Source organism: Rutidosis leptorrhynchoides, chromosome 4 (assembly GCF_046630445.1).
Source record: "Rutidosis leptorrhynchoides isolate AG116_Rl617_1_P2 chromosome 4, CSIRO_AGI_Rlap_v1, whole genome shotgun sequence".
NCBI lineage: Eukaryota > Viridiplantae > Streptophyta > Magnoliopsida > Asterales > Asteraceae > Rutidosis > Rutidosis leptorrhynchoides.
In genome coordinates this window covers 188,986,630-189,011,186 of record NC_092336.1, presented here as the reverse complement: position 1 = coordinate 189,011,186, position 24,557 = coordinate 188,986,630, and the positions used below count along the sequence as shown (strand labels likewise).

Genomic DNA, 24,557 nt, shown 5'->3' with positions numbered 1-24,557 from the left:
AATGAAAATATGGAGATCAACTTAACTTCTAGCCTATTATTATAATTTACATTTTCATAAGATTTTGATTTGATTTGAAATCCTCTGATATCTCTGATTTTATGTATGAACTTGCTCGAGCTCAATGGAAGATCAGTTAGTACCCTTTACCCCTTTTACCCTTTTTGAAGATGCTTGAAACTTATACATATTATCAGGTTTTGTTTCAAATTCTCTTATAATGGATGTTTTGGGAGTCTATGGTTTTATGGGTCACTTTCGAGATTTTTAAGCTTTTGTGCCGAGGTCACTTGATCCAATGTTTTTACATATAGTTTTAAGTAGCCCAATTGAATCAAGCACCGTAGAGTAAACTTTGAAGCCTTCAGGCAGGTTGAAACTTGGATGAAATATTTGTATCAAAGTATCCTATTGAAAACATTTCCTGCTATTAGAATTTGGAAATGAACATGATGTATGAATTTCTACAACATATGATTTAAAAGTGCTCTTCTCACATAATATCTTCCTATATACTATGTACTTCAAATTTAGTGACTCGATTTGAAGACATCAATAGGAAGAAAAATAGTTTATATATTGATTCGACATCAATAGGAAGAAAAATAATTTAAAATCTGACGAGGTAAAATATAAAGACAATATATCCTTCAAATGTGTCACACCAAATAATACCAGACAAAGAAGAAAAAGGCTTCTACAGTATAAGTGTCAACTGATTGCAACTCATAATGAACTATTGCCCAGTGGTACTACGTTTCATAAATTACCGATTAAAAACAAACGTTTACTAAATTACTGCCATACAAATGATTCTTATATAAGTTAGAAAAGTTCATAAAAAATATGATTCGTCAAACAAGTCTTTGTTTTGGTCACCAGAATTAGTTCTATAGTTGCACACATATCTGATTTGATTAAGAGGGTCAAAAGAGCGATATCCTTTCGAATGAAAAGTACATCAGTTTTGCTTCCAAAAGTTTAAATGGAAGCCACAAGGTGTCAAGGACGAGGAGAAACACGCAAGAATGAAAAATTCTTTTGTAATAGTACTAAGATTTTGTCAACAAGATTCATATGCTAAAAAACGACGTCAACGCAAATTATACACAGCTTACCGAATCTACCAAACTCTAAAGCTTATTGTGATCGCACTTGAATAATGAGGCCAAAAAGATATATTTAGTAGTGGAATTAGAATTTGTAAAGAGTCTGTCTAGTCTACCTTTTGTAATACTAATCGTCCCAAGCATCATCAGCAGCACCCTCTTTTTTGATCATGGCAGGAGCAATCATGTACTTGTACTTGTCTTCCACATTTATTGATGTCGGTGGGAGCTTTGATTGTGCAATCCTTGCTTCTTTTTGTGCCGCAGCTGCTTCTCGCTCTTTCCTCCTAGCAACCTACATATTACATGTGCTTCGTGTGTTATACATGGATGACTAGAAAAATAATACACTCTGTATACCTTCATAAGTGCTTTAAACATAACTAATTTGTTAGATATGATTGAATAGTTACATTTAAAATAAACTTCGAATTTTGGATGACTGTCGACCTATTTGACCTTCTCGACCCATTGACATGTTTCCATTTTATTTAAATCTTTTAGCTTAACCCATGTTACCCCATTAGAGATACACCATAACCCAAATCGACCATTTGCTCTTTGTAACTTGGAAAGTGGACAAAACTTCAGAAGATACATTGTTATGTCAAAAAAAATAGTTCTAATAGAACAAAAAAGGACGGCTATTGTAAGCTTAAGGCCATGCACGACCGAAACGAATGGATCAAAACCCAGTCGTTTCAGTTATGCATGGTTTTAAGTTTACAATAGTAATCCTTTTTCTGTTATTAAGCTTACAACAGCCTTTTATTTTTCCGGTTGAAATGGGAGAATTGTAATTATAGCCCAAGGGCTGTAGTTAAGCTTACAGTATTTATAAACCTTCTAATCTAAAGCGAAACTAACTATTTCCATGAATATTAAACATTTACACACGTATTTACAGAAAGTGAATATAAATATACAATACAATCACTTTGATTTATAGTGAACTAAGTTTATGATGTTATTTTAGTCATGCTTAACTATATCCCTAAGAGCTATAGTTAGCATTCTCCTTTATTGATTAATTGCAAAACACATATATTTGTAATGATCTAATAATCCATTAGGACGATTGAGAAGGCTGTAAGCATATGAATACAAGTTTAGCATCTTTCGATATGTTTCCCCTTCATCCATTCTTTTTTTCACCCAGTCAGCCACTTACCTCATAAGGCATAATATACAGAGTTGGCCCGTTTATAGGTAAATGGGTTGCAATTGGCACTCTGTGTAATACTAAGGACTATGATGACTAATTTTATAAAAAGTGTACCTTGCCGGTGGCAAAGGCCACAGTGTTCCCAGATTGAACATCCGCTATTGCTTTCCTTATTTGTGATAGAAGAAACTGGAACATAACCATTGTCAAGCAAATTAAAAATCAATAAGTTAATGCCACTAAGAGGAATGAATAAGCACAATGGCAGCGTTTTATCTCCTTTTTGGAATTAAATAATCCCTCCGCGGCAGGAAAAATGCAACACAATCCAATTTTAAACTATTTTACACATTATCCATCACTTTGGTTTTTATTACTACTAAAGTAATCGTCTTAAGTTATTAACACTTTATTATTGAAGCCTGTAAAATGTTGCATATTCCATGAGTTGTGTGGGTAGCAAGCTATAGAAAACAATGGAAGAGTCAAGAAAGCACACACCATATCACGATCTGTAAAAAACGAAGTAGCTCGTCCTGTTGATCCGGCACGACCTGTCCTACCAATCCGGTGCACATAGTCCTCCATAGTCTGAGTTAAGCCACCAAAAAACATACAAGTAAAAAAGATTTGCTTTCAAAGTACCAAAATCCACAAGGGCATTTAGTTTTTTACTGTAATTCAAAGATGATTAAGTATTAAAAAAGCTGTGAGTCATATACCTTTGGAAGGTCCATGTTAACTACATGAGCAACTCCGGTAACATCTAGCCCCCGAGATGCAACATCAGTAGCAACCTGTATATTCGAGTTCAGTTACACCTTAATTCATGTACAGAATTGAATAGACACATAAACTCGCAAAATAAGAGAGGTGAACCATGAACAAATCAAACAAAAATAATTAACTTATACGGAAACAGGTCAAACAAGCCAAAAAGGTTGGAAGTCGCCCATAACCTACTTCTAATGCATACAATCTCTTTGACCATTCTTAATATTTATGATTTTAGATTATTGCTGTAATAGTTTTGTTCTGGCTACAACGCAGATGGACAAAAAAGATGTTTGCAGGTCACCCCAACCTGACCTACACAAACATGTTTCAACCCACATTTTGGCACCTTCAGTAGAATACAAGCACGTGGTCAATATTAGGTTTGAGTTACTAGTGGAGATTCAACTGAAACAATGAAATAAGAATAAAAAAACCTAGTTGATTGCTTTTTGACATACCAAGATATTAGTAGGACCATGTCTAAAATCACGCAAGGCACCCTCTCTTTCACTCTGAGTTCGGCCTCCATGAAGAGCAACAGCATTTAAACCCTGAGCTACCAAAGCTTCAGCAACTTCATCGCACCTTGTCTACATGACAATACAGATTTAAATTGTAAGCCTTTATGTTGCAATCTTAGAGTTATCATTAAACATACCAGCAGCATCAATAGCCAAGTTCCTTTTTACAAATGTGTTAGTCATAGCTAACTATTCTCGGTAATGATGACAATAAATAGCCTTATAACAGCAAAATACGATACCAGTAATGGTGGGAGTGGTGGAATGAGAGTGTTTGTGTATGTAGTATGTGTCTTGTTTTGGGTGTTTAGAGCAACCTTATTTTATATAGGGTTGGAGATATAAGAGGCTAATAACAATACTTTGTTGTATATACTATATATAGATATATAGATATAGATAGATAGATGAAAACTTATTGCAAAACTTAGAGCAACCTTATTTTCCAATGCCAGGAGAAGATAACTTGCCACTAATATCTAAATTAACTAGCAACTTTGACTCTTTTACTCATAAAAGTGCCTATTTGGGTTAGGGTCTCTGTAACAGGTCAAATGTCGCCCTTTATAATCATTTGACACACTAATTACTTATTAAACCCGACCTCTAATATAAACAAAAACTTTAGTAACAGAAAATTATCATTCTTAACCATAAACAGAGAAAAGAGGTAGACAGATTGGACATATGTGCCAGGAGGGCATAATTATAAATATAAATAAGAATGAGCTAGCCATTATTAAAAATATCGATAAATCTCAACTGAACAAAGATCATTGTAGTAAAATTAAGAGGTTAGAAAGAAAAAGGAACAAATTTTACTATAAAATGTGCATGAATCTGCAATACCTTTCGTTCCACAAATACGATTGTTAAGGGAAATGGATGGCCTAATTTTTCAGCTAGTGCAGACTCCTCAACAAGTAAAGATAGCAGCCGATCAATCTGCAAATGAATTTCAAAAAAGTTAACATGATGACTAAAACACCTTGATGTTTATATCTGAAATTGAACAGTGATTGAAACATGAGAATCATTGAAGGCTACTACAGTTTCAAGTAAATAAATATAAGTATTAAATAATGACTATAGCAAGAGAAGGGTATCGCATAATATTTATTTTCCTATTGACTGAGTTACGACATAATGTTAAATGTTAATAAATAACATAACAGATTTCCATAGATTATTGTGTTTAGAACAGCATAACAGTCACAGAGAACTGAAGTATCAGTTAGATAGAAAATAAAGATTAACAATTAGCTGGATATTAAAGAATCATACCAAGGGATTGATAATTAAAATCAGAAGAACTACAAATTAGCTCTCCATGCACCCAAGGCATGGTGCATAAGACCTACTTAGCTTAGTGAAAAATGGACCCTAGGGTCACACTTGTAGGAACTATTTCACCTTATTATTAATTGATACAGTGACACCAAGAAACAGTTCAGTAACAGAGGGAAAAAAACTTATATAAATTAGTTTTATATATCTATCTATCTATAGAACATTAAAACAAAAAATAAACACTATAGCTAAGTCCACTAATTCAGTACAGTCGAAGCGACTTATAACATCAATATAATTCTTAAATATTCACTGCTCCTTCAAAAGCATTCAGACTTAAATATGAAAGCCTGGTGAAATTGACTAAGACGTCAGCTTTGATTCTTTTTCCTATTCTAATGGAGTTCAAAGGCCTTCACGGATGAGAGTATCGCTACACTTGAAGCCAACCAGTTTTACTCCTCTAATGAAATTTCTTAAAGTTCTAAATATTATGTCTGTCTATATCCCACTCCAACCAAAAGAAGAAACAAGGAACTGCTGGTATTCACTGTTCTCAAAATCGGTTAATCATATGTTCACAGTGAACTATCCTTAATGTGGTTTCATCCTCTCCATAAGCAATTACTTGGTCAGATAGTCACAAAGTATCATTCATATTATCCAACACGCAAATGTATGTTTCACACTTTCACTGCAAAATTTTTGCATATTTACAAAGATGTACTGATTGATATCAATACCTATCTTGAAATGGATGAAAATTGTACCTAAAATTAAAACTGGAATACCTTTTCATTTTCAGTAATTTTCTCCAAATTTTGGGACACATTCTCTGTTGGGCTGCTCACTTTGCCAACCTTGACTTGAACTGGATTTGTTAGATATTCCTGAATTTCAAATTAAATGAAGGTAGTTTAGTTGAAATAACAGCTTCACATGATACTAGAATCATGCAAGTAGATCCTTGAATGTAGTAGTAATGAAGTAGATCTAGCTAGTATAAGCCCACTAGTAATCTGCTAATCTCTAGGTGATAACGTTAATATCCAGTTGCATGATAATACTGTTCTGGAGCTCATATGCAGGTATAACAATTCTGATTGGGGATTTTTGTCTTGCAAATTTGAGTGAAAAAGTAAACTAGATTATGCACATAATGAAAACTAAACACAAAAAGAGCTTGATATCAAATAAACCTGTGCTAGTGCTTCAATCTCCACTGGCATAGTTGCACTGAACAACAGCGTTTGATGCTTTTCTGGAAGGTTATGCATAACCTAAGAATAATAAAATAAAATATTAGTAATTATCTTTTGTTGCTGATTACATTACCAACCGATACTAGTATGAAGAACAGGACACGTGTTTAATGCAAAATAACCTTAACATATTACATCAGTACCTAAACATCAAGACAAAATGAATTTCACAATAATGCATATACAGATAAAAGTCAGCATCACATTCTTGGAGTGCAATATATAGCACACTATTAGATGAAATCATCAAAACCTCAAAACATAAAGGCCAAAACATTTTTTCAATAATACGCAAACACCACATATAAAAAATGGATATGCAATTCAGCATAAGATGAAGTAAGCCATCGGAAGTCAAATTTAAGATAGCAATGGGATTATGCTAAAGCAAAGGTCAATGCAGGTCATTTCAGTTTTATTTCCTGGAACTTTTTCTCACCTTCATTTTTACTCAATATAGCATATGTGAGTTTATGATCACGCATTGAAAATTCTCATAAGCGCACTAGCCACATAAGAGAGATCCTTGGCAACTTATTTATAAAGTAATATAAATTAAAAAAATATGTATAACCAGACTCAGCCTTGAAAATTTAACGAATATACCTCTCTTATTTGAGGTTCGAAACCCATATCAAGCATTCTATCTGCTTCATCCAGGACAACATATGAGATCCGTGTAAGAGAAGTATTGCCTTGCTGTAAATGATCAATAAATCTTCCAGGAGTAGCAACTACTATTTCTACTCCTGCCCGAAGTTCAGACCTCTGTTACATATTGACACACAAATACAAAAGTTTAATTTGTGATACACATTATAGTTTCTAGAGATGATTTAAGAAAGCAAACAATTGCCCTACTACTAAAACATAGAAATATCATTCCGGGTCATTCTTACTACTTTACGCGATTCTGCATGACCCTGACAACCCAATATCATAGATCATACTTTAAATAACCAATTATACAATAATTCAAAAGCAGTCACCTGGTCAGAGATGTTTGTTCCACCAACAACAATCGCAGTTCTGAAAGACTCTAATGATTGACTAAATGCCTTCACCTGTGGCAATTTCACGAGGCATATAAACTACGTAAATCTTGCAATTTTGGTTTAACCAAAAGAGTTAACATCTCAATTCCATATGAGGTGGATATTATTCATAATAATGTGCAGCTAACTAAATGAAGACGGTGTATGTGTTAGGAACCCACAACAGCCTACTTGCAACAGAAAATTTTTAAACTTTTGTATCATGATAAAGTAAATCATTTTCGACCAGAACTGGCAGTTCATCAAAGCAATGTGTCCAAATTTCAATTGTCAATAAAAGAACATGTCAAAAATTACTAGTGCTATCAACGAGTAAAATTCCTCAAGAGCTAGTTTCCGTTATCACCACAATAAAAGTATAGCCTTTAAGGAATTACAAAGTATGTATTGATCACTGAAATCCTTTTCAAAATATATTTATTCATAAATAACTTGGAACCTAGAAGAAAAATCTTAATGGTTAGTCAACAGTTTAAAGTATACAGTGTAAGCAATAAGACTAAAAAACATCTTTGATGGAGTTAAAACAGATAAGTGGCTAGTTTTCATATATGATAACTTATTGCAAATGAGTATACAGTGTAAAATACCTAAGGCTGCTTTAGAAACTTTGGAAACAGCATATAAACTGGATCAATCATGAGTTACCATACCTCTTTCTCAATCTGTTGTGCAAGCTCTCTAGTGGGAGCCAGCACTAGTGCTAATGGACCATCTCCGCGTCGAACAGAAGGCTGAGCTATACAATGCTGCGAAATTGAAAGAAGTAAAAGCATAAGTTTATGAGAAGCCAAAAGATCATCACCTTAAAGATAATGAGAAACAATTAATTATACAAGTATGCGTAAAGACTATTTTCGGGAAGGAGGGAGTGTTAATGCATAATTTCATGATTTGGTACCTGTATCATGGGTATTGTAAAAGCAGCAGTTTTGCCACTGCCTGTTTCTGCACAGCCTAAGAGATCCCTTCCACTTAGAGCAACAGGCATTGCCTGTGCTTGAATAGAGGTAGGAGTTGTGTATTCATGAGTGGCGATATCCTTCATTATGCTCGAGTCCAGGCACTAAATATAAAAAAATCACATCAATTAGTTGTGATTAATCCAATAATAACATATATAAAATAAGATGTAAAATAAAAGAAATGCAAAGTAAAAGCTTGATTACCATGTCTGTAAAAGATTCAATAGGTGCAGGTGCAGGGGGAGAGTCAGGAGTGACTGTAACATCAACATTGAGTCGTAATCTAACCTCTTCTATCTGTAAATAGCGGAATCAAATTATGAAAAATAAACAAATAGAAAAGAACTCCTTAGAAACTAGCAAACACTGAGGCTAGCAAACAGCAATCATCATCCACCAGATCAACTTTTTAAGGATGTCTTACTTAATTGAGAGAAGTCATAATAAAATCAGGACAGTAACTGAGCATGACATGTTTCGCTGATGGAACACGAAGCAGTTAACTAAACTGAGTAAAGCTTATTTGATTTCCATAAGAGGTCAACATTCCGATAAACCTACTACAGATATCAAAACTTTTAAATTCAGTTCTTAATTTGCATGGCATATCAAATAAAATTTGACATAAACTGCATGACAACTTGTCATTTCACTTACCGATTGAACACACTGAACATTTATATTTAGCTTATCCTTAAAGTAGCTAAACAAATTACTGGCAGAGCCAAGTTTCCTTTATCCAAACATATATAAAAAATCTCTAAATATTCACGCATGCTACGCTCAACCGATGTAAGCACATTCTGTATAAAAATATATAACTCCTAATCTAACTCCTTAAGTAGATAATTAGCTGTTCAAAGTCATTGATTGTGTAGTACTGACATACTGTAATGGCCTATAATCCAATCTGATTCTCTCAATACGAAATTTGCAGACGCATCTATTCTAACCATAAACAGTAGTAGTACACATCCTATTTCTCAGATTGAAAGGCACTTATATTCAGTTCAAACTACAGTAATCATAATACTAAAATTTATGTTCAATTCAAAAATGTTTAAGCCGTGAACAACAAAATCAAATAAATTTGTACATCTAATTACCATGTTCGAATTTTATATTGTAACTTGAACAGCTGAATCTCCAAATGTATCTCTAACGTCTCTTATATTATTATTATTATATTATATAAAATAATATAGAATATATACACACATATTGAAGCATAATAAACCTAACAAATCTGAGCATAATTTGAGGATTTTAGACCTCTATATATGTCCTAACTTCTAAATTTATATTGAAGGACAAAATCGATGCAAGTCCGGATAATAATACAGATAATCAAAGCCTTCGAACTATGATGCCCTAAGTACTCAATTGAAAACCTAAGCACACAGTAAGCATCATCTCATCATCAATGTCATTAACTCAAACCTAATTAACAGTAGAAGAAATAATACATATAGAAATGATAAAATATGAAAATGATAAAAACGACATCGTATACGTAATCATTCGAACCTGCTCAGGTTTAAGACGTAAAATACGTTCAGAAGGCTTCCATTGCGAAAACACGACGTTAGGTACAGTTAGGGCTCGTGACGGTTGGCTGTGATTGTTCGTTGAGCTACGGCGAGCTTCTGCATTTGAAAATGCATTGTTAGTTGATTTAGAGTTAATTTTGTATTTTGCAGTTGTGTTATCTAGGGCTGTGACGGTAGCGGTGACGGTGGCGGTTGCGGAAGTTGTAACGGTGGCGGCTGCGGTTGTTGCGACGGTGGCGGCGACTGACTTACGGAGATGTGGTGGTACATAAGAAGACATTGTTTCGAATGGATGAGTGTGAAATGTGTGTATTTCAGTAATTTATGTATGTATGTGTTTGAGCCAATGTGTGTATTTCAGTAATTTGTGTGTACCACATTATATATAAAAGAAGTAAATGTCTGCATAAACCTCCTTTTTATATTACTAGGTAATAGGTAACTCTTAGGTTTGTGTGTAACACATGTTTGTTTGAGCCTAAAATAAAATGAACCGATTCGTACACCACTTGAAAATTATCCATACATCACTAAATATGCTTTAGAGAGTTGTACTGTACAACATTGTATTACATATTTAGTGGTGTATGGATAATTTTGGTGGTGTACGAATCATCACCCAGTAAAATAATCCTACAATATATATTTACAGTGTGTATTTCTTGTATGTGTTCAGATAATAAATATATAAACAAATTCTTTTGCTTATCTCCAAGATGAATGCCTTGATATTATTTAACGAAAACATAAAAACTTATATAACTAATGACTTTAACAATCAATAAAAAAAAAACCCGACAAAACAATACACATATAAAGACCGCAATTAGACAACTAAACAAAACAACAACCTAACTAAATGTGAACCGAGCCGAACAAACAAAACAAACTCGAGAGGACAATGATAACCTACTGTTGAGTCCCCTACATAATTAAGGATTTAATTATGGCAAAACATGATTATAAGCACTAGTTGTAATGTGCAGGCCAACATAAGCTTATTTGTGTACAACAACATTGTATGTTGTGTTTAAGTGTTTTGATGTGCTGTCTTCACTATCAGCACAAGATAGCTCAAGATTCAAGGTTATTTCACGACCAGTAAAGGATGTATGATGTACCAGCAAGAAGACTACATGAAGAACCAGTAACAGAAGAACCAGTACAGGTTGGAGCAGCACACAATAGTTAGACAAGGATGTAGGATGTATGATGCACCAGCATTATCCTCATAAGCCATTAAAACCAAAATGTGTGATCTTCAACAGCGTTTGCAAGGTTCAAGTTCTTCAAATATATATTCATCAATTAACACATGACAAGAGAACCTGGTACAAATTACAAACTACACTCTAGTTGTATAACTAGAAGTGTTACCGTCAATTCTATCTTTGTTGTAAAAGGTGGGTGTGACGGAGCGTTAATCACTTTGGTTCTCCCGGTGTTTTAGGATGGCGGCACTCATCTCATGCCCCAACGACTACTCTGGTGACTCTATAGCAGGGTGGACATTCGAAGGAGAGTCGTGGAATTTAAGTCCCACGTGACTTATAATGAGATTGGAGATTTGTCGAAAAATTTGGTCCTAGGGAACACAAGACCTTATGAAAACATTTTATCATTTTGAAAAGGATAAACAACCTAGCTTTTACACTAAACAAGTTTTTCGGAATTTTAGCTTAGAAGGTCATGTGCACTCAAAGCCATTCTTGTGTTGAACAACCGCACAGAGAACGTACTACCGTTGTAGCAAACCTTCCCGGTAATAGAGTTAGTGATGGGGTAGCACTTGTCAATTTTGAAAGTTCAAGATTTTCTCTTCCCAAGGTACTTTTACACCTAAATGAGATGTTAGTATGAAATGGTATAGTATAAGATAGATGTTATACCAAGTGACACGAAACTTGAAAGACTTTACTTCCAAGTTCTAAATGAAACAACCTTTTACTATGAAGACTTTACTTCCTTTTAACACACACACGCACATAAAAGAAAATACAAAACACCAATCATTGAGGTACTTGCACAATTTAACTCACAATAGTGATAACATCCCCTCAATAAAATAGCTACACTTGGCTTTTGAAATCTTCAAAAATTTTAAAAATTTTCAAATTCTTCAACAATTGACTCAAAAATAAGACAAAAAGCCAAGCGTATAACATCCACGAGAATTTATATCTCTCCCCCCACACTTAAGATCATGTAATGCCCTCATTTACATGAAATCAAATATAGATTGGAGAGGACAATAGAGTGAATGAAAAAGACATAACCGGATGTAGAGCATAAGAATCGCGAAAAGGAGTGACAGACGGCTCTACACTAACGGTCATTCCTCGATTTGTCATCACAAAATGTAGTACATGCAATGAATACACAAAAACACAAAACGCGAGAAACAAAATCTTTTTGGGTTTTTTAAAATTTTCAAATTTTTAGGGTTTTTGATTTTAAACACACGCAATATACAAATATACAAGGATACATGTGAAAGTTTATTAACGAGTCTTGCACTAGACTCTAGCTCCTTCTCAACTGATGCCCGGATGATAGGTTTCCTCATCCTTCAAGCCATGGGAACCACCACTAACATATCACCACTAATCGAATTCAACAACCAATTATCCGCTGTTTTTCTTTCCTCGACCAACTCTTTCAACTTTTCTTTTTCTTTCTTAGACAGATTGGACACTAACCTCTGTCTTAGATGCTTATCCTTCTCACACGTAGCCTTCTTAACTCGCCCGTATAACCTCCTCATTGATCTATTAACAATATCATCATCTAAAGGTTACCTACAGGTTTTTCTTTACCAACCTTCCCCCCACACTTAAGAAGTTTACTAGTTTCAATTTTATCCTTAACAGTTTCAACACTAGTAAGTACATTCACATAATCTATGGGTGTGGGTGGCGGCTTAACACTAACCCTAGCCTGAAAACTAAAGGTTCTACCTCTATCCTTTAAAAATAACCGATATGGCCGAAACGGACGGATTTATTTATGCGGTGTCGTCAGGCCGCAAGGCGTCAGAGTCAGCTATCAAGAGGTGAAGCAATAGTTTTAAATTTATATTTAGCGGGGCCTAAATCGTACTACTCCTTATTATGGTGAGTAAGGGAAGTATGACCTAGGGTCGTATTTTTAAGATATCAGTAGAATCGAACCTATAATTAAAGCTTAAGATAATCCTAAAGTGAAGGAGTAGTGGTTTATTACCTAATTTTGGGTTTTCTAGTTTATAAAGTAAAGTAAAGTAAATGCGATAAAATTTGTAATTCAGATAAGGTTAAAACAAGTGCATACTATGGTTTCGTCAGTTACATTGTCGAGATTATGGAATGCTGGCTCATAAATAGGTAGTGACCTTGTATTCATTACACTAGTCCTAACGCCCATGTCGTAAGACATGTCACTGGGTAATGCGTTAGGCTTGAAGATTCTGAATAGACAACAACGTCCCTTACCTCTGAAGCCCGTGTAGTCTGACTACAGGTATACACGTTCAACCATAAATAACACCATGGCTAAGTCAGGTTTGACTTCCACGAACACGTTCAGTTATCCTTACGGTCCAATCCTGTACGTGTTTAAACAAACAGGTCCTTAATTAACTAAGAATCCCTCAAGCGGGGTGCAATGCTTGAGACCGTGTTATGATGAAGTGTACTAATCAACACTGAACAGGTTCCATGGCTTTAGTTAGCAGAGGTACAGCTTACAACAACCGTCGTGCTTCAGCGTGCACGTACGAAGTTTATATGCTTGGTGACTACACTAGCATGGTCTAGGACCGACAATATACTAAGTGTCTAGTTAGATGTTTCACTACGAAAGAGTACTCAGCCAGAATCCAAGCCTCGGTAGACTTACTACAACCGGTGTGCCTCAGTCAAACTTACATTGTATCCGATAGACTTCTCTTACCAAGGGTTGACACAGATAGTGTATTCAGAATCGAGGTTCGCGACTTCCCAATAACAGAGTCGATAACTATGTTCTATTAGTTGGAAAAGCGATTGAGTTTATAGCATAATCGAAAAGCATCTTGACAACATACACAAACCATAATATTATTTCGACATTATAACTGACTACATCATAGCATACACTAAAGATAACTACGTGCTAATCATAGCAACAATATCACAAGGCATAATAATAAAAGACATTATATAAAGACAAAGGATAGAAGTACTAGTAGATTAAACGAGTTCCGAATACAAAAGTGACAACTTCAAACTCCAGACCGCTCCTAATACAATCTTCGGCGTTCTTCTCTGGGTAATAGGTTTCCCGCACAGAGTCGAAGACCTTGAAAGTATGACTAATATTGTAGAAAGAGAGAGAGAAAAGTGAATTGAAGTGTGTGTAAAAGTGGATGACAAAAGCTCCTTAAATAGACTTGAAATTTGTATGCATATGGCTGGCAGGCCGTATGGCCAGGCTGTATGGTCAGGCCGTATGGTTTGGCAAGCCGAATTGTGTGCCCGTTGTTGAGGCCGTATGGCAGGCCGTTTTACATACTGGCAGGCCGTATGGCAAGTCGGATGGCCTGCCCTATCAGCTTGTTTTCACTGGATCGTAACTTGATTTCCTTGATATAAGAATTGAATTCACTCATAGTGTGACAATCTGGAAATTTTTGACCAAATTTAAATTTTATCTTTAAATGATTTAATGTTTTCGACACGATAAGCAAAGTCTGTAATGTTGAGTCACGAAAGTTTTGGAACTATATTCATGTAATCAATTATTCTTTGACTGTTCTCGAAGATTCATGAACAATATATATAACTTAATGTGCATATATATATATATATATATATATATATATATATATATATATATATATATATATATATGATTTCAAGTTATTTAGTAAACGATAGTAACATTCGATTATTGATTCGATTGATATTTAGATAAGTTAACTAAAACGTTTAAGATGAACCAGTAAAACACTAATTTACTACAGTATTTTTGAATTGCTACAGTACCTGAAAAGCTGCAGTGTTTTCGAAAATTACTATTTGCTACAGTAAAAAACTTTGCTACAGTAAATACTATTTCAAAATGAAAATGTATATTTGTATATGTATATGTATATAATACGAGATGATGATTTATAGAATCAAATAACCAAAACACTTAATTGATTAAAGCTACACTTCTAGTGACATAGTTTATCAATGATTAAGTTTAATTTTTGATAAAGGTACACGTCGCGTAACGAAAAGTACTAGTTTTCTAAGCGTACGAAAATGCGTTCGAGAAACCGGAAGCGGGACATAAGTCGAACGTAAACGTACAAGACATCGGAATAAAAATTATAAGTCACCTATACACGAGAATATAATATAATATATAATTAATTAATTTAAATTATTTAAATTATATATATTATAAAATTATGTCGACGAACAAAGAAACAAAAAGATGTGAGCTGGAGACAGTTGGCCATGCGATCGCATGGCCAGAAGCCTAGTAAACCATGCGATCGCATGGCAGGCAATTTCAGGCCAACACTATAAAAGCTCGACCATTTCTACTTCTGATTCAATTCATTTTGCTCCGTATTTATTTTATTAATTATTATTATTAATTATTATTAATTATTATTATTATTATTATTATTATTATTATTATTATTATTATTATTATTATTATTATTATTATTATTATTAATCTTATTATTAATAGTATTAGTATTATTATTTTTACGATACAAAAATAATAATATACATAAAATATTACGACGGAGTGATGTCCAAATAATTTCAAAATGGGTTTTCAAGCGGGATAGAGCTAAGGAAACTATGGGTTATAGCTATGGAGGTTATGGGTAGTATTCATGGGTACTTTCGCAAGTCAAACCGAGTGTTTATCATCTCTGTTGTGTCTACGTACTTTCCTGCAATATTGAATCACAATATTGATACGTGAGCATTCATATCTTATCTTTTATATATTATTTGTGTATCCATGTCTAGTGCTCGAGTATATATATTTATGCATGCTTGTATGCTAAATTTCGTTGTTAAACAGTTTATGATGAATCACGAGTTAAATACATATATTACTGATAAAAGGTATATGATATGCATGTTTTTGGAAAGCTGACGAAAAATCAATAACTTTTCATTTAGAAATCGCGTAATTTCGATGAACGAATCAAAAGATATGGTAAACTGAATTATGATCGACGTTAATTGGAATTGCTTTTGAATCTGCAATTAATATTTAAACAACTTGTTTGTAAGATTGATAAATTGGATTTTTGAATATTACTAATCGAGTAAATGAATTTCTATATAAGGCACGTCTCGTCTTGTTGAGCAATTGTCAAAATTGATTGTTTTATCATATTTTAAAGGCTTATAAAAACTATAGTTTAATTTTACAAGAATTGGAAACTATGTGAAATGTTAGAATGTTTCGATTGCCATGATCATTCAACTATAGTATTGAGTCAGATTGACTTTTTGAAACGACTTTTGATAACTTTTGTATGTCGGTCTCGAGCATTAGGATTGTGATACACTATGACCTGACCTAGCTTGATAGACATTTATTGACCAACATATGTTCTCTAAGTTGAGATCTACGATTATTTGGTATTCTGAGTTTCGGTCACATTTCGGTGAACTACTTTATGTGCTGCTAAGGTGAGTTTCATATGCTCCCTTTTTAATTGCTTTTGAAATCTATATTTTTGGGCTGAGAATACATGCAATTTATTTTAAACGCAATGGATACAAGTACATACTTAATTCTACACTGAGTTTAAACCGAAAATCCCTTAGCTTTGGTAACTAGTAGCTGCCGGTTATAAGAACTGGTGGGCGCGAATAGTTGTATATGGATCCATAGGGCTTGATATTCCCGTTCGAGCTAGAGCACTAGCCTTTTAACAGACGTATGCTATTTGAGAAGCGTACACGTTGGTTTGCGTGTATTATTAAGATGATTATACAAAGGGTACAAATTACATATACGTTAAGTTTAGTTACCAGGGTGCTCAATTACGTAGAATTTTTTTGATAAACGTTTCTGGATGAAACAACTGAAATCTTGTGATCCACCTTTATATACAGATTATGCGCAACATTAAAACTATGAACTCACCAATCTTTGTGTTGACACTTGTTAGCATGTTTATTCTCAAGTTCCCTAGAAGTCTTCCGCTGTTTGCTTATATGTTATACAAGATATGTGCATGGAGTCATACATGCTTTATTCGAGAAAACGTTGCATTCACAAATCATTACGTTGCATTCACAAATCATTACCATCTATCTTATTTTGACTGCATTGTCAACGGAAGTACTATTGTAAACTATTATTTACGGTGATTGTCTATATATAGAAATCATCAGATGTCGAAAACCTTTGATTTAAATATTCATTTATGGTGTGCCTTTTCAAAAGAATGCAATGTTTACAAAACGTATCATATAGAGGTCAAATACCTCGCAATGAAATCGATGAATAACGTGTTCGTCCATATGGATTTGGAGCGATCGTCACACATAGCCAGTCATGTTGCACTCATTGTCATAGGCTTGATAAAGACTCAAATCCTTGCTACTAATGTGAAAACGGTAATAACCATAGCTTCTAGGTCATTTGTTAATTTGGAAGAATGGAAAGTAATTTTGGAGTAGTGGTGAAGTTGTTTTAAGGGGTGAGAAAGGGTAATGTAGTCTTTTTAAAGACTTATATTCGGAATTTCGGAATTATAAGATAGATAGGAGTGCTAATATTTTTGAGAAGCACTTTCGAACTTTTCTCCTTTTGGAGTGATATGCATTTGTGGTCAAGTTCTTCTTCGGCGTTTCTCTTTATAAGTTCTGCTCATTTTCTTAGAACTTTGGAAATATACATTTTTTTTTTGGAGATTTTATCTCGAGAAACTTTCTGCCGGTAAACCTTTCACAAGACCTTTGCCGTGATACTTGAGAGGTTTATAACATCGGGTTTTTCAGAAGGAATCTCATTTTCTGGATTTTTCGAATGATAGTAAAGATGATGGGAATGATGGTTTGATGTGGTAGAAGTGGTGGAAGGTGTGAAAGGTTTATTTGAAAAATGGCTAGCTCTTCTGATTATCACGAATCACATTTCGTTACTTGGAAATGTAGATCTAGAGCAACTTCTGATTCTGAGTACAGACATCGGCACTCTCAACGGAAAATATTGAAGCATTAAAGATGAATGCTTATATGGTCTTATTTGGGGTGCCTCACCATAATCCATTTAGGTCGATAATGCATAGTCATGAAATGCTCTATTAGAGATTCGGTTCGTCCCAAAAAGATTTCTACCTTACTTAAGCCTTAATTTTATTTACAAATGTTTTAGGTTTTTGAAAGTACTTTTTGGAAAAGGCTTTCTTTTGTTAAAAATTTTAAAATTTGGCTTAAGAACTCGGAATCTTTGTGACGGGGTTATTTTAATGCATCATAAAAAGATTATATCAACATCCCACGCTTAGACGAATATTGTCCCCAATATTTCTAGTGTACCCCACACTTAGGAGTTTTAGTTAAAGATTTTGGGAATATTTGTCTAATGTTTATTTGGGTTGGAATCCCACACTTAGTGATAAGCTAGGATGTGGCATAATTAAATATTTGAGCTAGTAACGACGAGAAAGGTGTACCTACCCCCAGCGGATGGTCGTGGTTGCTTGTGAAGAAACTGGATGGCTTGTGAAGACAGGTTGTCTCAGCAATCTTGGAAGTTACGTCCTTTATTGATCGGCTCATTTGTCATCGTTTATTCTTCTACTCTACTTTATTTGCACGGGTTCTGATATGACCGAAATAGACGGTTTTATTTATGCGTTGTCGTCAGGCTGCAAGGCGTCAGAATCAGCTATCGGAAGAGGAAGTAATAGTTTAAAATTTATATTTAGCGGAGCCTAAATCGTACTACTCCTTATTTTGGTGAGTAAGGGAAGTATGACCTAGGGTCGTATTTTTTAAGATATTAGTAGAATCGAACCTATAACTAAAACTTAAGATAATCCTAAAGTGAAGGAGTGGTGGTTTATTACCTAATTTTGGGTTTTCTAGTTTATAAGATAAATAAAGTAAATGCGATAAAATTTGTAATTCAGATAAGGTTAAAGCAAGTGCATACTATGGTTTGTCAGTTACTTTGCCGGAATTATAGAATGCTGGCTCATGAATAGGTAGTGATCTTGTATTCATTATACTAGTCCTACTGCCCCTGTCATAAGACATGTCACTGGGTAATGCGTTAGGCTTGAAGATTCTGATTAGACAGCAACGTCCCTTACTCCCGATGCCCGTGCAGTCTGACTACAGGCATACATGTTCAGATGGCTCATCTAATTGAGTGACTCGGTTGAGTGATGTATTAACATTCCACAAAGGTCTAAATTTTCTTAAGCATAATAGAATACAGGGTGTGCCATATCCAAGAGACGTGATGTGTTTCGATGCTTTTATTAATGATCGGGTTTAAAAAGATAGTTAGGCCCTTAAAAAGAGTTCAACCATAAAGAACACCATGGCCAAGTCAGGTTTGACTTCCATGAACACATTCGATTATCCTAACGGTCCAATTCTTTGTGTGTTTAAACAAACAGTTCCTTAATTAACTAAGAATCCCTCAAGCAGGGTGCAATGCTTGAGACCGCGTTATGGTGAAGTGTACTAATCAGCACTGACCGGGTTCTATGGCCTTACTTAGCAGAGGTACAGCTTACAACAACTTGTAACATCCTGCCTTTTTCCGTTTACTTTCCGTTTAAATTATTTAAAGTCTGTTATATGATTATAACATCTTCCATTAAAATGCGTTTTAAATTATCTCGTTTAGGTAATTCACGCACCCGCTTTGAGACTTGAGGGACTAAACTTGCCAAAGAGCCAAACTAGTTGACTAGGTCAACTAGTCAAGCTCCCTCCTCCATTCATCCTTTCACCCACTTAATACTTCCACCTTGTAGTGACCCGAACTTTTCCATGTTTATATATATTAATTGAGATTGATATTTACATGATTAAATGTTTCCAACATGTTAAGCAATCGAACTTGTTAAGACTTGATTAATTGAAATATGTTTCATATAGACAATTGACCACCCAAGTTGACCGGTGATTCACGAACGTTAAAACTTGTAAAAACTATACAATGACATATATATGGTTATATATATAGTTAACATGTTTTTATTATAAGTATGTATCTCATTAGGTATTTTAACAATGAGTTATATACATAAAAATGAGACTATTAATTTAAGAAACTCGAAAACGATATATATAACGATTATCGTTATAACGTCTTACTAGGTACATATGAATCATATTAAGATATTGATACACTTGGTTAATTATGTTAAATGATAAGTAAATATATTATTAAGTGTATTAACAATGAAATACATATGTAAAAATAAGACTACTAACTTAATGATTTCGAAACGAGACATATATGTAACGATTATCGTTGTAACGACATTTAACTGTATATACATCATACTAAGATATATTATATATCATAATATCATGATAATATAATAATTTAACATCTCATTTTTTATAATAAACAATGGGTTAACAACATTCAACAAGATCGTTAACCTAAAGGTTTCAAAACAACATTTACATGTAACGACTAACGATGACTTAACGACTCAGTTAAAATGTATATACATGTAGTGTTTTAATATGTATTCATACACTTTTGAAAGACTTCAAGACACTTATCAAAATACTTCTACTTAACAAAAATGCTTACAATTACATCCTCGTTCAGTTTCATCAACAATTCTACTCGTATGCACCCGTATTCGTACTCGTACAATACACAGCTTTTAGATGTATGTACTATTGGTATATACACTCCAATTATCAGCTCTTAGCAGCCCATGTGAGTCACCTAACACATGTGGGAACCATCATTTGGCAACTAGCATGAAATATCTCATAAAATTACAAAAATATGAGTAATCATTCATGACTTATTTACATGAAAACAAAATTACATATCCTTTATATCTAATCCATACACCAACGACCAAAAACACCTACAAACACTTTCATTCTTCAATTTTCTTCATCTAATTGATCTCTCTCAAGTTCTATCTTCAAGTTCTAAGTGTTCTTCATATATTTTACAAGTTCTAGTTACATAAAATCAAGAATACTTTCAAGTTTGCTAGCTCACTTCCAATCTTGTAAGGTGATCATCCAACCTCAAGAAATCTTTGTTTCTTATAGTAGGTTATCATTCTAATACAAGGTAATAATCATATTCAAACTTTGGTTCAATTTCTATAACTATAACAATCTTATTTCAAGTGATGATCTTACTTGAACTTGTTTTCGTGTCATGATTCTGCTTCAAGAACTTCGAGCCATCAAAGGATCCGTTGAAGCTAGATCCATTTTTCTCTTTTCCAGTAGGTTTATCCAAGGAACTTAAGGTAGTAATGATGTTCATAACATCATTCGATTCATACATATAAAGCTATCTTATTCGAAGGTTTAAACTTGTAATCACTAGAACATAGTTTAGTTAATTCTAAACTTGTTCGCAAACAAAAGTTAATCCTTCTAACTTGACTTTTAAAATCAACTAAACACATGTTCTATATCTATATGATATGCTAACTTAATGATTTAAAACCTGGAAACACGAAAAACACCGTAAAACCGGATTTACGCCGTCGTAGTAACACCGCGGGCTGTTTTGGCTTAGTTAATTAAAAACTATGATAAACTTTGATTTAAAAGTTGTTATTCTGAGAAAATGATTTTTATTATGAACATGAAACTATATCCAAAAATTATGGTTAAACTCAAAGTGGAAGTATGTTTTCTAAAATGGTCATCTAGACGTCGTTCTTTCGACTGAAATGACTACCTTTACAAAAACGACTTGTAACTTATTTTTCCGACTATAAACCTATACTTTTTCTGTTTAGATTCATAAAATAGAGTTCAATATGAAACCATAGCAATTTGATTCACTCAAAACGGATTTAAAATGAAGAAGTTATGGGTAAAACAAGATTGGATAATTTTTCTCATTTTAGCTACGTGAAAATTGGTAACAAATCTATTCCAACCATAACTTAATCAACTTGTATTGTATATTATGTAATTTTGAGATACCATAGACACGTATACAATGTTTCGACCTATCATGTCGACACATCTATATATATTTTGGAACAACCATAGACACTCTATATGTGAATGTTGGAGTTAGCTATACAGGGTTGAGGTTGATTCCAAAATATATATAGTTTGAGTTGTGATCAATATTGAGATACGTATACACTGGGTCGTGGATTGATTCAAGATAATATTTATCGATTTATTTCTGTACATCTAACTGTGGACAACTAGTTGTAGGTTACTAACGAGGACAGCTGACTTAATAAACTTAAAACATCAAAATATATTAAAAGTGTTGTAAATATATTTTGAACATACTTTGATATATATGTATATATTGTTATAGGTTCGTGAATCAACCAGTGGCCAAGTCTTACTTCCCGACGAAGTAAAAATCTGTGAAAGTGAGTTATAGTCCCACTTTTAAAATCTAATATTTTTGGGATGAGAATACATGCAGGTTTTATAAATGATTTACAAAATAGACACAAGTACGTGAAACTACATTCTATGGTTGAATTATCGAAATCGAATATGCCCCTTTTTATTAAGTCTGGTAATCTAAGAATTAGGGAACAGACACCCTAATTGACGCGAATCCTAAAGATAGATCTATTGGGCCTAACAAACCCCATCCAAAGTACCGGATGCTTTAGTACTTCGAAATTTATATCATATCCGAAGGGTGTCCCGGAATGATGGGGATATTCTTATATATATATATATATGCATCTTGTTAATTTCGGTTACCAGGTGTTCACCATATGAATGATTTTTATCTCTATGTATGGGATGTGTATTGAAATATGAAATCTTGTGGTCTATTGTTATGATTTGATATATATAGGTTAAACCTATAACTCACCAACATTTTTGTTGACGTTTAAAGCATGTTTATTCTCAGGTGAATACTAAGAGCTTCCGTTGTCGCATACTTAAATAAGGACGAGATTGGGAGTCCATGTTTGTATGATATTGTGTAAAAACTGCATTCAAGAAACTTATTTTGTTGTAACATATTTGTATTGTAAACCATTATGTAATGGTCGTGTGTAAACAGGATATTTTAGATTATCATTATTTGATAATCTACGTAAAGCTTTTTAAACCTTTATTGATGAAATAAAGGTTATGGTTTGTTTTAAAATGAATGCAGTCTTTGAAAAATGTCTCATATAGAGGTCAAAGCCTCGCAACGAAATCAATTAATATGGAACGTTTTTAATCAATAAGAACGGGACATTTCAGTTGGTATCAGAGCGTTGGTCTTAGAGAACCAGAATTTTGCATTAGTGTGTCTTATCGAGTTTGTTAGGATGCATTAGTGAGTCTGGACTTCGACCGTGTTTACTTGAAAAATGATTGCTTAACAAATTTTGTTGGAAACTATATATTTTTAACATGTGAATATTATGTGATATATTAATCTCTTAACGCGTTTGATATTATGTGATAGATGTCTACCTCTAGAACAAGTCCCATTGACTCACCTAATAATAATGAAGAGTCAAATGTAAATTGGAATGATTCGTGGACTGATTCACAAGTTCCCGAAGAGGAACCGGAAGAAGAGTCGGAACCAGAAGAAGAATCGGAACCGGAAGAAGAATCGGAACCGGATGAAGAAATAGAACCGGTGGGGGAAATAATAAAACGGTTAAGTAAAAGAAAGTCCTCAACCAACCGACCAAGGTTAATTATGGTCAATGGTGTTTCCGCCAAGGAAGCAAAATATTGGGAGGATTACTGATGTTATGCGAGGTGTATATAAAATAATTTATATTTTACTAGGAAAAACTATTAAATACGATACAATTTTACACAAGATATTTATTTATTTATAGAATGGATATACTTAAACCTTGCTACAACACTTATAGGCAGTGTACCTAATCGTACAGTAGTGTAGTTTTTAGTAAGTCCGGTTCGTTCCACAGGGAAATCTTTAAACAAAGCTCAACGCTATATTAGTTTACTTTTATTAAAAATACAAATATATATATAAGTAATATTATTATTATAAAGGGGGGTTTTTACCGTTTAATGACCGGTTTGTCGATTTTAAGATTTTAGTCGCAGTTAAAACCTAATGTAAAATATAAAATAAATACAAGACTTAAATTAAAGCGTAAAGTAAATAACGATAATGAAATTGCGAATAATAAAAATGCGATAAAATAAAATTGCGATAATTAAAAAGTACGATAATTAAAAGTGCGATTAAATAACAATAAATAAAAGTGCGATAATTAGAAGTGCAATTAAATATAAAATAAAGGAAATTAAATATGAAATAAAAGAATTATGCTTATTTAAACTTCCGTAATCATGATGTTTGACGTGTTGATTTTAGTTTTATGCCCATGGGTTAATTGTCCTTTGTCCTGGATTATTTAATATGTCCGTCTGGTTTTTGTCCATAACAGTCCATCAGTCATAAATATAAAGTGCGAGTGTCCTCATCAAATTATTCTTATACCCGAAGTTAAATATTCCAACTAATTGGGGATTCGAATTGGAACAAGGTTTTAATACTTTGTTTAATGAATACACCAGGTTATCGACTGCGTGTAAACCAAGGTTTTACTACTTTGTTAACAATTACACCAATTACCCTTGAATGTAATTTCACCCCTGTTTTAATTATTCTAGTGGCTATTAATCCATTCCCGTGTCCGGTTAAATGAACGATTATTCGT

The 24,557-nt window shown here is 33.6% G+C and overlaps 1 protein-coding gene across 1 annotated transcript; it reads right to left on the bottom strand.

Annotated features, from left to right (window-relative positions):
* Positions 1–1,055: 1,055 nt before the first annotated feature.
* On the bottom strand, positions 1,056–10,042 carry LOC139842329 (DEAD-box ATP-dependent RNA helicase 20-like). Its single transcript, XM_071832480.1, has 14 exons — positions 9,672–10,042; positions 8,349–8,441; positions 8,081–8,245; positions 7,833–7,928; positions 7,114–7,188; positions 6,731–6,892; positions 6,062–6,142; positions 5,654–5,752; positions 4,422–4,517; positions 3,510–3,641; positions 2,997–3,071; positions 2,776–2,865; positions 2,389–2,463; positions 1,056–1,404 (listed from the first exon to the last, which is right to left on the bottom strand). The coding sequence occupies exons 1-14, from the start codon at positions 9,972–9,974 to the stop codon at positions 1,237–1,239; spliced, it is 1,710 nt and encodes a 569-aa protein (XP_071688581.1). The 5' UTR covers positions 9,975–10,042; the 3' UTR covers positions 1,056–1,236.
* Between the last annotated feature and the right edge of the window lie 14,515 nt (positions 10,043–24,557).

Bases quoted from the DNA above. Each gene is read 5' to 3' on its own strand.
- LOC139842329 (XM_071832480.1), bottom strand. From the start codon at position 9,974: ATGTCTTCTTATGTACCACCACATCTCCGTAAGTCAGTCGCCGCCACC. The intron at 4,518-5,653 runs GTATTCCAGTTT...ATTCATTTGCAG, and splicing joins AAATTACTGAAAATGAAAAG to ATTGATCGGCTGCTATCTTT. The intron at 3,642-4,421 runs GTATTGCAGATT...ATTGTCATGTAG, and splicing joins TCGTATTTGTGGAACGAAAG to ACAAGGTGCGATGAAGTTGC.